This window comes from Rhinolophus hipposideros (genome assembly GCF_964194185.1).
Source record: "Rhinolophus hipposideros genome assembly, chromosome: 3".
Classification (NCBI taxonomy): domain Eukaryota; kingdom Metazoa; phylum Chordata; class Mammalia; order Chiroptera; family Rhinolophidae; genus Rhinolophus; species Rhinolophus hipposideros.
In genome coordinates, this window is record NC_138049.1 from 7,050,736 (window position 1) to 7,066,766 (window position 16,031).

General features: G+C 48.0%; 1 protein-coding gene across 2 annotated transcripts in view; it reads right to left on the reverse strand.

Annotated features, from left to right (window-relative positions):
- IGF2R (insulin like growth factor 2 receptor) overlaps positions 1-14,943 on the reverse strand; it is a 100,045-nt gene extending 85,102 nt beyond the window's left edge. The window contains exon 1 of one of the 2 annotated variants that reach the window (XM_081044609.1): positions 14,565-14,943. In XM_081044609.1, the coding sequence (XP_080900735.1) occupies positions 14,565-14,713 (149 nt within the window). In that variant the 5' untranslated portion in view covers positions 14,714-14,943. The remainder of the gene's footprint in view (positions 1-14,564) is intronic. The other variant, XM_081044608.1, reaches the window with a different exon arrangement.
- Between the last annotated feature and the right edge of the window lie 1,088 nt (positions 14,944-16,031).

Consider the following 16,031-nt stretch of genomic DNA (forward strand, 5'->3'; position numbering starts at 1 on the left):
GCTGCCGTTGCCTCACTCTGTCCCCACGCTGGTTGAGGATTCCACCAAGAAAGAACGTATCTCTACTGTTTTCCTCGTCTCAGATTCACTTTCCTTTAAAACGAGTACTTAGCTCAGCAGAGAGCTAAGTAAAAACCCCAACCAAAAGTCCAGGAGTAGTGTCATCGGTAACTCAGAAACAGCCCGCCATCAAACCATCAGCTCCAGCAGGGACCGGGAGGGCAACAGAAGTCACACCCAAGCAAATCCCTTTGAGAGATCTGATTTTCACGTGAATTCTGTGGCTGAAGTACGCCCTAGACACGGACAGTTAATTTCACCATACATGCTGAGCACACAGGCTGGGTCCCCAGCCCTCAAAGAAAGCTTCAGACTGTCTGCCCCTAACTGTAATCCCACTGCCTCTGCCGACACGATCGCGGACTACTGCACTCAGTCTGAGTCTGTTCGGTGGCACAGAGGTTCCATTTTAACCTCATCTGGTTTAAATTTCATAATATCCTGAAAGGTGTTGGCAGATTACCAACTGGAGGGAAGCACACAAGTAGCGCACTGTCAACCAACCCAGAGACAGGAAGGCATTCTGACTTTCCCAGTACTGCTCCAGCAAATGCCCCGTCTAGAACCCATCTGGTCAAGACAACCCAGCTAGGAGCAGCACTGAAGAAGCAGACCTAGCTGGCCAACACAACTGCCCAGAGTTCAGAAAGCTTCGTGAAGAGGAAGGCAGAGCCATCTCCACTCACAGAGGTTTACATGCCTGCCCAAAAGCAAGAGAAAATTCAAAGGAAAAGGCCAGAGGACTACAACTGGACAACATTTTTTAACTATTTGACATGAGTGTGCTCGTGAGGTGCCTCTCAAGTTTTCATACGTCATCACTGAGTACGTGTAAAACTGCAACACCTTGTAAAATATAATTTGGGGTTCTTGCATTTTAAAAACAGCAAACATCTAAAATGAAGTATATAAAATTCAATTATAAAATGTATGCTATGCCCAACCCCCTAAAGAAAAAACATCTTAGAAAACTGAGTTCCTTTCCTCCCACACAGAACAGCTCCATGAACTCTGATTCTCTCCGTGCCCCATGTACGGCCACACAGCTACACTTCTGAAATACATCTTAGTCCACACATCATCCCCTGTGAGTCTCGGGGTTACGGTAATGGTCATGCAGCTATAAAACATTTTATTACTGGCCTAGGATTATCGGTATATAAAACAAGATCGAAGCACGATGGAATCCGTGATAAAATTAAGCATTGTGAATCTGTAATTTGGTTTCCTTTAAAAGAAAAAAAAATCCCAGTTGGAGAAATACAAGTTAAATTCACATACCGTGGTCACTGGCCAGAGGAATGTTTTTCTCAATCTAGAGTGAGCAGCAAATCTTAAATTTGGGGGACGAGGGGAATGCAAAGTCTTTCCAACCTGAACATCAAAAAAGATTTTCATACTTTGGCCTGCATCCAAGCCCTCTAACAGAATATTCAGGAAATCGTTTGGCTCATTACTGCCCCTTATCACGATCAGAGAGTTTCTCAGCTCATACATCCAACCCAGTAAGCTTCAAAAATCTGGAATAGGCTCCTAAACTAAGAAGGGGGTTGAGGGAAGGAGGGGGCCGGAGGAAAGGAGGGCACGGAAAGAGGTAGAATTTACAAAATGGACATTTGCAGCAGAATGTCACCACTGTTGTCCAACAGCTTTCTGTTGCTGACACTAAAAGAAAAACCTGATTTGGTATGACAATCGGCACCCTGATCTGAAGGCCAGGGGACACATGAGTTTGACACAGCATGGCCAAAGCTTATATAGGAAGTACTTCACTTCCTATTCTAACAAACCCACAAAGCTGTGGATAAAGATATGGCGCCTGCGGGGTGGGGGACGCAAGGAAGTGCCAGACAGTCCTTGTGTTTCCCGGGTAGTTCCACAGGGTCTGGGAGCCGGAAGCCAGTGGGTAGAGAGGGATCGCGCTGGAAGCAAGGCTCCAGATCAGCACCAGAGCATGGGCGGGAGGGAGGGGCAATGGGGGCCCAGCAAAGCTTTCAAACCAACATCATGAGTGCCTAACAGACGTCATGTGAAAGAGGGAGGTGAGTGTCACTCTGAAAGGCGTGTGGCAACAGTGGGAAGAGCCCACAGACCTGGCCCTGACTCCTGCCCCACCCTAACCAGCTGTGTGGGTCATGCTTAATCTCTCTGAGCCCCAACTTCCTCGTCTACAAAAGCGAGCCACCCGCCAGGTTCACAGGGAGGAAAACAGACTGGGAACGTAGAGCTTTTGAGAGACTATGATTGAAGGCTTTCATCTGGCTCAACAGAAGGATTCAGGACTCTAAAAATCGAATTTACAAAAAATGTTGGTTTGGGGCCTCCTAAAGGAATGTCACGTGACACTGGCAAGGAACTGGAGAGGAAAGGGAAAGGGAGAGCGGCTGGCCCTTATCTTGGGCCATCTCCACAGAACTGATGGAGCACAAAACAAAGACCAGACCCGTACACAGCCCCCAGCAGGCTCGGGGGCTCAAGTCACACACACACACACACACACACACACACACACACACAGCCTCCTGGGATCTCTCAGGACACGACAGCCACACTGAGCCTACCCCAAGCCTGTACCAGCTGCCACCAGAACAGAAGCCTCCTGAGCCTAAAACTTCTGACAGGAGCAGAGGGAAAAGGACAGGCAGGACACACTCTTCCTAAAGAGGTTTCATTGCATTGCAAGGTGTGTACTTCTTAGTCAACCTGCCAGGGCTACTCCACAACATAAAGATACCAAAAAGGACAGGCAGCCTGTCCACCCTCTGCTGTGCCAGCTGCACTTTTGCTCAAATCAACTCTATGGTACCAGGACACATGCCAGTATTTCAACCCTAAACACTGCTCTGTAAGGATTTTTTTTTTACATAGGATTAATTATCTGGATATTCTCATACTTTGTTCCTCACATACATAAAGATGGGTTAGATTGTATGTTAAACCTCTTTCTTAATTATATGGATGTCTCAGCTACCTTGAAATTCAACTCAGCCCAAGGCAGAGAATTCAAACTTTCACGCTCAATCCCCCAGTCGGCCATCACCAATGGCCCAGAAATCCCTTCCAGATGCAGTATCCCTCCTTCAGAGCTCAAACGACAAGGGAAGGTCTGCGTTCCTAATTTCTGGGCAGTCAACTTAGCTGGTTAGTTCCTGGTGCTCAGGAGGCCTCTTCACTAGGTGATGAGGTGACACAAGAGAAAGTCCTGCTTTGAAGGGAAGGTGCTGGGTCAAATGTCAGACTGGCGCTTGGGGTTCAGCAACACCCAACACCCCACTGGGAAAAGGAAACACACACAGCACACTCCTGTCGTGCCACGTCAGGCATCATCTGTACGCGTTCCTTTAAAAGGAATAGCATTATCTCATCTAACCCTCAAAGGCTTTCAAGAAGAACAAGAGGAACATTCATTGAGCACCTATACGTCCCTCACTTTCACGGAATGATCTGCAAACACTGTCCCTCACCGACTTAAACACAGCCTGAAGAGAAAAGACTACCCTCAGCGGAGATCTTGCTTCCTAGTTCATTGAGGAAACTGAAGTAGAAACTTCCACGTGTCCATCAAGTCTACCAACACACTTGCATGGTCCTCACACGCTCTGCCTTCCCTCCCATGGCGGGGGCCCACCCTGCACCTGTGCCCTGCTCCCGTTTGAGGACAGCACTCCCACAAACTTTCTGTTTCCTCTCTTCTCCTTCCTCCTCTCCTTTCACCCTGGATCACCAATTTTTCTCTCTGTGCTAGAGCATTCTCCTCAGCATACAAACCTTTTGTAATCTATCCCACTTTTTACAACACTCTCCGTTGACCCGCCATCCCCCCATGTCTCTGACGCCTTTTACAGAAAAGTCCTCATACGGGTGGTCCAGACCAACTGTCTCCATCTCATGTCCTCCTGTCCCCTCACTCTCCCTTGAAACCAACAAGACTTTCACCCACCTCTCCACCAAAATCCCCATCATTATCACCAAAGACTTCTTCATGCAAAATCTACCAGTCAATGCTCGGTATTTGTGTTACTCGATGCGCAACATGACATGCTGACCAGTCTCCTCTTCTGGGACACCACTCTCTTGGCTCTCATCCTCTGCTGGTTCCAGTCATCTGGGAGACTTCTAAGAACTGAGTACCTCAGGCTTCGCTTCCGTCACTCCCTCAGCACCTCAGCAGTGGATTTCCATCTTCACAATGGCAGCTCCCAGATGTCCCCAGCCCACAGCACGACCCTAAACCCAAAGGCACAGGTCTACCTGCCCACTCAATCTCCCCACTCAGATGTCTAGCAGGCATCTCAACATTGAGATGGCCAAGCCAAACACCTTCTCTTTCCCCTAAAGGGGCTTTTCCCGCAGCCCTCCTCATCTCTGAAAATGGCAACTCCATTCTTTCAATTGCACTGACCAAAAATCTAAAAGTCATCCTTTCCCTTCTTTCTCTCCTCACGTCCTATAATCAATTATCAGCAAATTCTATCAGCTCCACAATCTGCCTACTTCTCACCACATCCATTGCTACAACCCTGGCCCAACCTATTAGCATTTCTTACGTGGCTACCAAAAATCCCAGCCTCCCCTTTGGGCCACCCCGACCCTATATCCCTCCTAGGCTCAACAGCCTCTCAGGGCTCACCTCTCTCAGAAGAAAAGCCACAGTCATTACAATGGCCCACGGGCCTGGGCCCCCAGCTCATTCTCTGCCTGCTGTCCAGCCCTCTCCTTCCATTCTCTCGGTCACTCATGCTGCACCAGCCACAACAGCCCCCTGAGCCATTTCCCAACCATGTCAGCCATACTCCTTGCCAGAGCACCCCCACCATTAGGTCACGGTCTCTACTGAAATGTCATTTTACAAAACAGCCTTGGGATCACACACCCCATGTATAGAGCAGCCCACCCCACCGCCCCTCCTCCTGCCTCACAATGTCAATCAAAGCCAGTAACTCCCACTGCCCCCTGTAAGGGACCAACTATAAAAAAAACAGGAGAGAGAGCCATGCTGGCTTCTCACTTTGTGGCAACATTTCTACAGCAGATAGCACAGGGTGGAGCCTGAGGGACCTAAGGGTGACTCAGTGGAGACGCACCCTTGTCACTTCTAGGAACCCACTCCTTTAGCGCTTCCACTCCAGTGGTTTGGGTTTCTGTGTATACGCCAGGGGCAAAGAACACAGAGTGTCACAGTACACAACAGCGTTCTGAAACATGTAACTGATTTTAGGGATAACAAATTAATTTTACAGTCAAAATCCAGTGGTCAGTGGCCTCCTGGCCGAGCTCTCCACGTGCACTCCACACACGTGTGTGTGAAGAATATTTGCAGCCTCAGAGCACAAAGGCTGACTGAAAGACAGCACCTAAACTTTCCTCCCAGGCCGCCCACCGGCAACTGAATTGCAAAAGCCACTTTTCACTGTTTCCACGTTCCTTGGTCCTTCCCTCTCCGTGTCCTAAAACAAAACTGAGATTGCTACTTTCACAATCTCTGATTTCCTCCAACTCTCCTGGCCCCATGAACAGAAATACTTTTAGGAATCTGCTCCCTGGCCCTGAGCAAGCTGCCCTCCTTGTGTTTCTGAAGGCTGGCCGCCCCAGGAATCTAAGCACACAAAAGGAAAAGGGAAACCCACCAGAGTTCGTTAGCTGATCTGAAGGGCAAGTCTCAGGGCCCGGGATTTCCCCTAGTGTGGAGGATCCTCTCAGACCCGCCCCTGTACCAGTTAACACAAATACAAAAATAGGCACATGACGCGTCGCTCTGGGCACCTCAAAAACCTCACCAGCAGCAGCTGCTTTTTTAAGTTGTACAACAAAGTGGAGCTCACGAAGTGCTTTCACATCATCCCATCGTCTTGCATTCTCGTTCCCATTCCCACCAACTACAGATGCCCCAGAACCCAGCACCCATTCCCTTCCCTCCTTCCAAGGATGCCTTGTGAGTGAGGGCAGGAGCCCCTTCTGACCACTGACGCCCATGCTGAGCCGGCTGGGACTTTCTGACTCCGACAGAAGTGCTGCAGCCACAACAGGAAGGAGGACGAAGCCAAGAAAACTGCAGGAAAGGGCCTGGGGCCGGCCCTGACATATGGCCCCTGGCACCCGCCCAAACCCCACACCTCCTATCCTCAGACTCCTCCTTGTTTAAGGGAACTGGAGTTGGGCTTTCTGCTACTCACAACTTAAGGAATCCTGAAGGACGCATACCTCAGAACCACAGAACTTTGGAAGCAAAACGAACCCCAAGAATCACACAGTCCCGTGGTTTCATAACTTTTTTAAACGAGGGAAACATTGCTTTCTCCAAAGGATTGCTATGTGGAGTGTCAATGCATCAGATAAAGAAGAAACGCTCTCTGGTTGAAGCAGAAGCCCAAAAACGCTAACGGGAACCTGGGTACAGAGTAACAGGCTAAAACCATCACTGATCTAACAAGGCAGCACCCCAACTTACGGAGAAAAAGCAATCGCTGCCACCCCTACCATTTATGAATAATGAGGACGGGCCAGCCACCTAACCCGCAGTCTAATTTTCATACTAATCCTAAAAACATTATTGGACACAGAAGGAAATCCATCCCTCCGAGGGTCACTAAGTTGCCTGAGGCCTCACAACAAGCGAAGGGCGGAGTCCGGAGTCCAGATTCAAAACCAGCACAGCGACTTCCCTCCACTCCCACCTCTCTTGAGGAGGAAAGTGAGATCCAGAGAAAAGAAGTAGTCTGCCACAGCCAACTCAATAATGCCGCTTGTCTCCAGCTGCAGGCGGAACACACTGCACTCTGCCAAGGGCAATCAACAGGGGCTGAGCAGCTGTGTCCTGGCAGGAACAGGCTGGGGGTCACACTTGGGGTCGGGGGGTGGGGGCGGAAAAGCACCTAAGGCTGGAAGGCCAGCCACAAAGACACACCAGCAAAAGGAACGCCCTGCCCATCCCCCAGCCTCCCCAGAAACAATTTAGAGCCAAGCTCCAACAACTGCTTCCAGCCCGACTCCACACAGCTGCACAGAGAGGCAACAAATGTTCCAAGGGAGCTTTACTGCACGGAGCACACTCGGGAGTCACCAGTGGCCACAACGGCACCAACACCATGAAAACGAGATGAGAAACTCCAACAAAGAAACTGGGCCTCCGGAAGGAGAATGAAGACAGCAACCAAGCAAAACTTTACAGCATCTTCCGAGCGGCATCCATGAAGAAACAACAGGCGGCCATGAGTACGCATTAATTAGAGACCTTGTTGAAATTAAAAAAACACAACAGAAAGGTTGAAGGGTTTATAAACAACAGAATTGCTAAGCTGGGAGACAGGACACAAAGACATTCTTCTGGCGCCCTGTCCAAAGGGGAAGCCAGATACAAAGTATAAAAGGCGAATCAAGCAGGACAAATAATAAATTACAATAAAGGAAAGCTGAACAGCACAACTGATGAAAAATGAGAACATTTTTTCCAAACATTCTCAACCTGACTAGGTGCTAGGCCACAGGGAAATGTCAAATTCTACCACATTTACCAGCCACAATGAGGGAAAAAATACATTTACCGGGGTGGGGTGGGGAGGACGGAGGGAAGATTATTAAAAAATCAGTGAGTCCAGGAAGTTGAAATAGTTAGAACTTTTAGATTCAAGAAGGAAGTATTTCGAATTGAAGAATTAAAAACTGTATCAAACCCTATGAATAGTATGGTCCTCAGGACAAAGAAACATACAGCTTTAAATTCATCTCTTAATTACGTAAAATTACTTAACATAAAACATCTACACTTTCAACTCAAACTAGCAAAGGAAAAATGAGGTGGAAGTTACTAACAGACAGCAGAAATTAATACAATCAAAAATAAATGGTGATAGAGATGGTGAACAAAATGCTAGTTCTTTGGAAAAGACTAAATAAAAAAGGTAGATCTCCAGTGAATATGATTAAGGTGGAAAATGTGCACAAATAAACATCAGGATTTTTTAAATATACCTACAGATACAAAGAGTATTTTCAAAAAGTGTAAGAGTACCTACCTTGCTACATATTTATATATAAACACATCATTAAAATTAGGACAATTTTCTAGGAAAATACTGATTACCAAAACTGGCTGAAGAAAAAAGCAGGAAAGCCAAATAAAGTAGATAAAACTGAATCCATAATCAAAACTCCTCCCCTTCACTGTTCTCTACCTCCACAAAGGCACCAGGCCCTGATGGTTTTAACTGGCGAGTTCTACCAAAATTTAAGAAAAATGTCAATCCTGGATAAAAACTGTTCCACTGCATATAAAATACTATAAAAGCTACCACAAAGCAAACATATGCTTGATACTAACTCAGCCAAGAATAGCACAGCGAAGAAAATTACAGCCCAATCTCACTTGAAAACAGCTGCAAGCATCCTACATATTAGTAAACAGAACTAGATATATTAATTTAAACAAAGAAACTTTCACCCTTTCCTCACATCACACATAAAAATTAACTAAAAAAATTGATCATAGGGCAAAACATAAAGTTCAAACTATAAAACTTCTAGAAACAATCACAGGAGGAAATCTGTTTGACCCTAGAGTAGACCAGTGGTCCTCAAATAGAAGTAATTTTGCCCCCCATGAGTCATTTAAAATGTGTGAAGACATTTTTGTTTGTTACAGCTGGGTGTGTGTGGGGGCGGGGTACTTCCGGCATCAGGTGCGTAGAGCCTGATGTTAAACTAGGCCTGCTGCTTTACTGCACAACGCACAGGACAGCCCCGCCACAAAGAACTGTCCTGCCCAAATGGTAATAGTGCTGAGGTTAAGAAACTGGGGGGTAGGCAAAGATTTCTTAGGCTACAAAAAGCACACGCCGTTAAAAACAAACAAAAAAAGATAAATTGAAGTTCATCAAAATTTAAAAACATCTGCTCTTCAAAGGAAATATTAAGAAAACAAAAAAGCAAGCCAAAGACTGGGCAAAAATAGTTATAACACATATCACACATACCTAAGAAAGGACTTGTGCCAGGATACATAAAGAATTCTTAAAACGCAATAAGATGACCCCTAAAAAATTTTTTAAGGGATGGTGACAAAAGACTGTTTTTAACCGACACTGCAAAAGATAGCCAAATAGTCAATAAGCACATGAAAGATGTTCATCACCAGGCATTCCAACAAAGAAAAGATATTCAGCATCATGACTCGGCAGGGATATGACAATTAAAATCACACGAAGATATCACTGCAAACCCACTAGAATGGCGAAAATTAAAAAGACTGATAAGAGCAAATGTTAACAGGATGTGGAACAACTGGAACTCTCGCTGGTGGGAATGTAAAATGGACAACCACTCCTGAATCGTTTGACAGCTCCTACAAACTTAAACATTCACTCACCTTTCTGGCATCTTCCTTCCGTCCCCCCCAAAAAGAAAGAAATATGTCCACACAAAATGTTATACACCAATATTCACAACAACTTTATTCATAACAGCCAAAAACTAGTAACATCTAGATTACTCTTGGATCAAAGAGAAAAATCAGAACTAAGATGACATTATTTACAGTTAACAAAAACAAGGGGTGGAGGATTCATGGCTGTTCCGTCTCCGGGGACAGCAGTGGTGGCCAGCAGTCTTCTGGGATCCCAGTGTGACATTTCCATCTGTGGTGTCGCCATTCCACCTCTGGCCCCTCCCAGTTTTCCCCTATGCTTCAGAAATGTTTCAGAACTACTTGGAGAATAAATGAGTCCTGTGTCACCTTGCCAGGATTAAAGGTGAGGAGACGCTATTAACATAAATTCAGGCCTTTCTCCCTCACTGGTCCTGAGTCAGCTATGAGGAAAACACAAAGGACCATGAGTATATCCAACCTCAGCTTCCTCTACCTCCCCAAACACCACCTATAATCAGTGAGGGCATAACCCGTTAGTCTCCGTTCCTCGGACAACAAAGAGGAGGAAAATAAAAAGAACAGTACCTGCAAAGCAATGAGCTACTTTCTGCCATCGGTTGCACTTCTAGGACCCTGTTGAACGTTCTCTGCTCAGCACAATACAGTTTTACATGTCCTCAACAAAATAAAGATGAGACCATCTGAATTATTTTTCTCAATCCCGTCCTTTTTTTGGTGTTTTCTGATAGAACTATTTGTGGATATTGAGGTTTCGATTTCGTATCATTTTCACATAGCATAAAATATTACTCTTCCTTTGACTTTTTTTTTCAACCACTGAAAAATGCAAAAACCATTCTTACCTCATGGGCCACACCAAAACTACACGGGCCATAATTTGCTGATTTCTGCTCTACATGAGAAATGCTTTTCTTCTCTCACCGACGAACCAAACATCTAAAGGATCGTCAAGCACTTCTTCCTCATCTATGCCAAATACAAATCTATAATCTCCAACATCACCAGTTTCATCCAACTGTGAGGCAAAGTAGCTGCAAATAGGCCAGTAATTGCTCTTCCTTCCCCAAGGTTTTCCCTCAAATCAATTCACATTCAACAGTGTCATTTAATAAAATACTGGAACTCACTTATCCTGCTTGTTCTCCAAGCAAAAATAGTGTAATCAATGTTAAAAAATAGTTTTACAAGTTTTTAGGTAAAAGTACATAATACACTATACCTGTTATTTACTATAAGCAGCTACATTTTTGAAAACTGTTTGTATATTTTTGGTTTCTCTTCCCCTTCAGTAATAAAATGTATCCATTTTACACTAGAAAACATTGGTTTGGGATTACTGTGGAAAACCCCATTACCAATCCATCTTTTAGAAATCCCTCTGTGAAACACTGATAAAACATCCCCATCAGGAATTCAATGCCTGGGAATTTGTCAGGAAGCTGTTCTAAGAAGTAATGCATGAGATCTAACGTACCAATAATTAACAATCTTGGGCTTCTACACACTTATTGTTGCAAGAAATATCCACGCACAAATGGATGTGGTCCAGGTTTAACATGTGGCCCAAATTACGCATATAAGCATTATTCTTTCGGAAAAATCTCAAGGAAAAGAAAAACCTAGAGACAACAACTAAATCAATCTCAGCTCCCAGCTGGCTTCATTCTCTTCTTGTCCTCGATATAATAAAAAACTTCCAGGATTTATACCCAAACAATTGGGGGGAAACTGGTTCTGAATAAATTTTAAAGTACTTAACTACTTAAATTAAGCCAGCCCAATGCATTATTTTATAACTAGTACAAACTGTTAAGACCTCACTCATTAAGGATGTTAACACCTAAATAAAGGGGAAAAGCTCACTCTATTATATATGTAAGATAGCATTTTAGAAAGTGTGACTCACACAGTAATGAGTAAAGCTGCTGACAAGCAGAGGGCATTTTGGTCACTTTTGGTGACTTCCCGTGGCCTGACCTCTGCCCCCTCCCTCACTCCGCTGGTCCAGCCCCTCAGACCCTCAGAAATTCCTCAGTCCTTTGGCCTCAGGACCTCTGTATGTGCCCGTCCCAGCCGGTCGCACTGGCCTCAGGAAACAAGTCCTTTCTGCCAGCACACCACCTTCCAAGAAATAGCTGAGTAATGAAGAATCACCAACTTCTTCCACAGCACAGGACTCTCACCTGGCAGGGCAATCCTCTTGACACTTAGAAAACATGATTGAGACACTCCAGAGAACAAGCACTTTATAAATAAGTGCCACGTAGAGCTAGAAAGACTATCCTGGGAATCTTGGGAATCGTGCTTGTGTGGTCCCTGCTTTTCAATGCACAAGCAGCAGAGAGGCCTGTTCTCTCCATGTGCACGAAAGTTCATGCTGCTGCTGGAACAATTTCTCCCGACAACTGACGGTGCCAGGAACTGCACGCCTGCCCACCACTCTTAACTCTTACCACAAGAGCAGTCAGGGCCACAGCTGGCCCCAAAGCTTTGCTCCCCACCCGCAGGCACCCCAGAGGCAGGCTGGAACTTCCGTCGGTCCTACGGCCTACGGGATAGCAGATGAAAAACCCCTCTCAGGTTCTGGGGGGAGGGGGTAGTGTCCCCGGAAATCCACCTCCACGTTTTAGAGGCATTGAGAATGTACTACTAGGGCTCTAGTTAAAGCCAGACAGTGTCTGGGTGCTCCAAACATGTGTCTTGGATGATGGGTTCCTGGGGACTGCCCTGGGCACCAAACCACAATGAGACAACTTCAGTGGAAAAATGGGTTCCCCATTACAAACAACCAACGTACAAACAATCGGAGTGTGACCCTGAGTCTATCGGAGACAGCCGCCATAGACAAGCTGCACCAACCGTGACATTTGTGAAGGCTACTTTTCACACTCACAGTGGAGACCTGGGTGAGTTGTTTACATTTCAGCCAAATGGACACCCAGCGATGGAATAAAAAGGCAGCTTAACACATCCTGCTTTGGTGATATTTCGTAGAACTTTTCATACTGGATTAAAAAATGATCAGCTCACATTCCTACTCTTCAAATACGTGCTCAAGTTAAAGAACTTTTGGCCAGTGTTAGCTCAAAAAAGTACACAGATTTTTTTTTTTTTTTACACAGTTCCCCCACCAAAAAAAAAAAAAAAGTCTCAAGTATTTAGGCCAAAGTATCCATTTAAAACAGGAACAAATAGGAAGAACTTCACTTGGCAGGTATTGGGTAGAAAGGAGAGATCACATATGGCTCTGGAGAAGTCTCAATGTGAAACCACAGAGCAGTAACAGACGAAGGAGAAAAAATGTGTGCAAGCCCTGTGAACTGACTGGGGGCTTTGCTGTCCTAAGGAAAAGTAAACACACCAACTTTAAAGATATTCTCAGACCGCAGAGGGCACATGTATCACACTATCCAGGCATATCACCCTTGAAAGCACGCTAGCATTTGCTAAGTTCTGCCCACATATGACAGTAGGGAGGAGTATTTAACGATACAAAGGCCATTTTCTACTACACTGAGAGACTGTGTTTCACCTGGAGATGAAGTTAACGACCGAAGGTTAGAGACACTGCGATGACTGACCAACCTAATGCAAAAATAAGGGCCGCCTCCAGCAGCAGCCATGCAGTATGGGTCTGCCCACGTGGCAACTTTGACTTTAACAATTAAGAAATAAATCCAATTTGCGAACAAGACCAAGACTTCAAAACCACTAGCCCAGTTGGGTTAATTTCTTAGAGATATGGTTGGGCGCAGCAGCCATTATTCCAAAACTTCCTCCTTTCAATGTCTGCGGCAGTCAGCCTGCCGCCCTTTTCTCCCTGTCGTGCTCATTACTTGAGTAACTATGTATCTTAGAGCAGCTAACTGGCCTATAAACTAATGTGCAGCAAACTCTCACTCCTGTTATCCTCTCCCCTTCCAAAAAAGGGAAAAGAATATGGGTCTTTCCAAAGAGTTTCTACTGTGAGCTCAGCCTCACTCTCCGTAGGGTAATAATTTCTGCAAGTTCTGAACGTGGGGGTACTAATAAGACCATCTCTTATGATACAATGGAAGAATAAGAACCCCACAAACTAAAAGTTCAGCTAAAAGTGAGCTCAGCTTCATTCTGAGAAGTAACTTGCTAGTGCCAGAGGCAACTGTGGACTGTTCATTAGTTTTACTTAACTTTTTCATCCTTCTTCCTTTTTACCAAAGTTTTAAAAAATAAATAAAAGGTGGATTTTCCATCATCCTAAACTGTCCAGAGAAAGTTGGTCTGAAAATTGTGGGCATTGACAGTTCCCCAGCCCCGGGACTCCTCGCCATCTCAGGACACGAAGAGACCTCGACAGGACTAGCGTTTGTACAATCATGGTTCCCAGAGCAAAAGACTCCACTAGAATAATCCATACAAGACAATGACATCATGTGAGCAACTAGACAGGAAGTGAGGCTTGGAAAAGTGAAGGGTAAAGTCTTGAAAGACAATACAGGATGACCACCTCCTAGTCCCCCATGAAAAAAAAAAAAAGGGAGAGTCGCCTTCTGCAGGAAAGCTACTTAAAGATAAAATGAAAAACCCACATGGAGGGACTCAATCAGCAATTGAAACCAAAACCCCAACTTCGGGGCCATTTGTGCGGGAGAGCCTTTCCACACTTAGGGGCCCCTCCAAGGCCCGCTGGTGGAACTTTGAGAAAACGTGGAGTGGGAACAAAGCAAAGCTGTAGTTCCTGCGTCCTCCAACTTTCGCAGGCGCTCCGCTGTGAGAGGGCAGGCGCTGGGCGTGAGGGTGCCCGCAGTGTGTCACCCGGTCGGGTGGCGGCGGCCCGCCGCTCGCACACAAAGCAGCCCCGGACTTAGTGACAGCCACAAGTGGACAAGCAGGGACACCCCCCAGACCAGCGCCAGGACGGCGCGCCCCCCGCGCCCCCGCCCGCGCGCACGACCCCTCCCCCTGTCTTTTCCTCCTTCACCACCATGCGGGCAACTTTCCCTCGAGGACCAGAGGACCCAAGCCAGGACTAGAGGCGACTCCGGGACCCCAGCCCCTCCCCCAAGCGCCCCCGCCCCCCACCCAGCCTCGCCGCGCGCCCCGGGCACCGCGAGCGAAGCCTGCGCCCGGGCGGGCCACCCACCTGCACAGCTCGGGAAACTCGGCGCCCTGGGCCCGCGCGGCCCCCGGGGCCCAGACGAGCAGCAGCAGCTGCAACAGGAGCAGGGAGCGCGGCGGGCGAGCGGCGGGCGCGGGCCCCAGGTGGGCGCTCCCGCCGGCGGCGGCCCCCATCTCTCCGGGCCCGGGCTGCGAGGCGAACGCAGGGCTAGCGGCGCGCAGCTGCCTGGGGCCGCGCCCGGCACATAGTCGCGCCGCCAGGGCGGAGACGGAAAGGAGTGCGAGAGGAGCGGGAGCGGAGCAGGAGCCCGAGGGGCGCGCGGCTCGGCTGGGCTCGGCGGCGGCGGCGGCGGCCCCGGAACCGCGTCACGTGACCACCGCCCGGCACCGCCCCCTCCCCCGCCCCGCTCACATGACCGCCTTGTTCAGGTGATCCCCGCCCGCCCGCCGGGCTCCGCCCAGGCCCGGTCACGTGACGCCCCACGCGCGGGGCAGGAAGCGGCGCGGCTGGGCACCGGGGCGCAGGTGCGAGCGGGGGCCTGCGTGGGCTGCTGCCCGCCGTGGGCTGCTGCCCGCCGTGGGCTGCTGCCCGCCGTGGGCTGCTGCCCGCCGTGGGCTGCTGCCCGCCGTGGGCTGCTGCCCGCCGTGGGCTGCTGCCCGCCGTGGGCTGCTGCCCGCCGTGGGCTGCTGCCCGCCGTGGGCTGCTGCCCGCCGTGGGCTGCTGCCCGCCGTGGGCTGCTGCCCGCCGTGGGCTGCTGCCCGCCGTGGGCTCCCAGCCCCGACCTCAGTGTCTCCTAGTGGGCGCTCTGGGTCGCCACGTGGGCGCTTCCCAACTTCGAGTAACCGTTTCCCAACCTCGACGGACAGACGTGGAGGAAACGAGAGGGCTTAGACTCAAGCGCCCGGCCGTAACTACTGCCCTCGCACAGCTGTGTCGCTGTGGATCCTGCCCCACCGAGTCTAACAGCGGAGCCCCGTGCGGGGCTGCCCGACGTTTGCCCCGTGGCGCCTCTCACAACCTTCTGTGAGTCAGAGTGTTGTTTCCCAGGCGTGGGCATTCTACAAAGAGGAAGAAGCCACAAGTACAGGAATGTGAAATACAAAGGAGACACCAGTGTAACACTATCAAGCGAGTGCCACTCAACAAAGCTTTATTAATTCCTCTATCCAAATATTTTGTTGACCCCCTACTGTGTAAATATCTCTGAGCTAGGCACAGTGAGAGTGAAAAGATAAATCCGAAGACTTGAACTCAAGTTACCTTCTAAAGTAAATAGAACATACAGAAAAATCACGATGGTGACAGCTCATCTTTATTTAATACCGACTCCTACCAGACTGCTAGCACTTAACAAGCTTGAATCCGGAAACCTATGAGGTGGGAACCTTGTTACAGATGAGGTAGGGAGGCACAGAGATGTTAAGTAACCTATCCAAAGATATTTTGAGATATGGCAAAGCTGGAATTCAAACACATACAAATAATCATGAT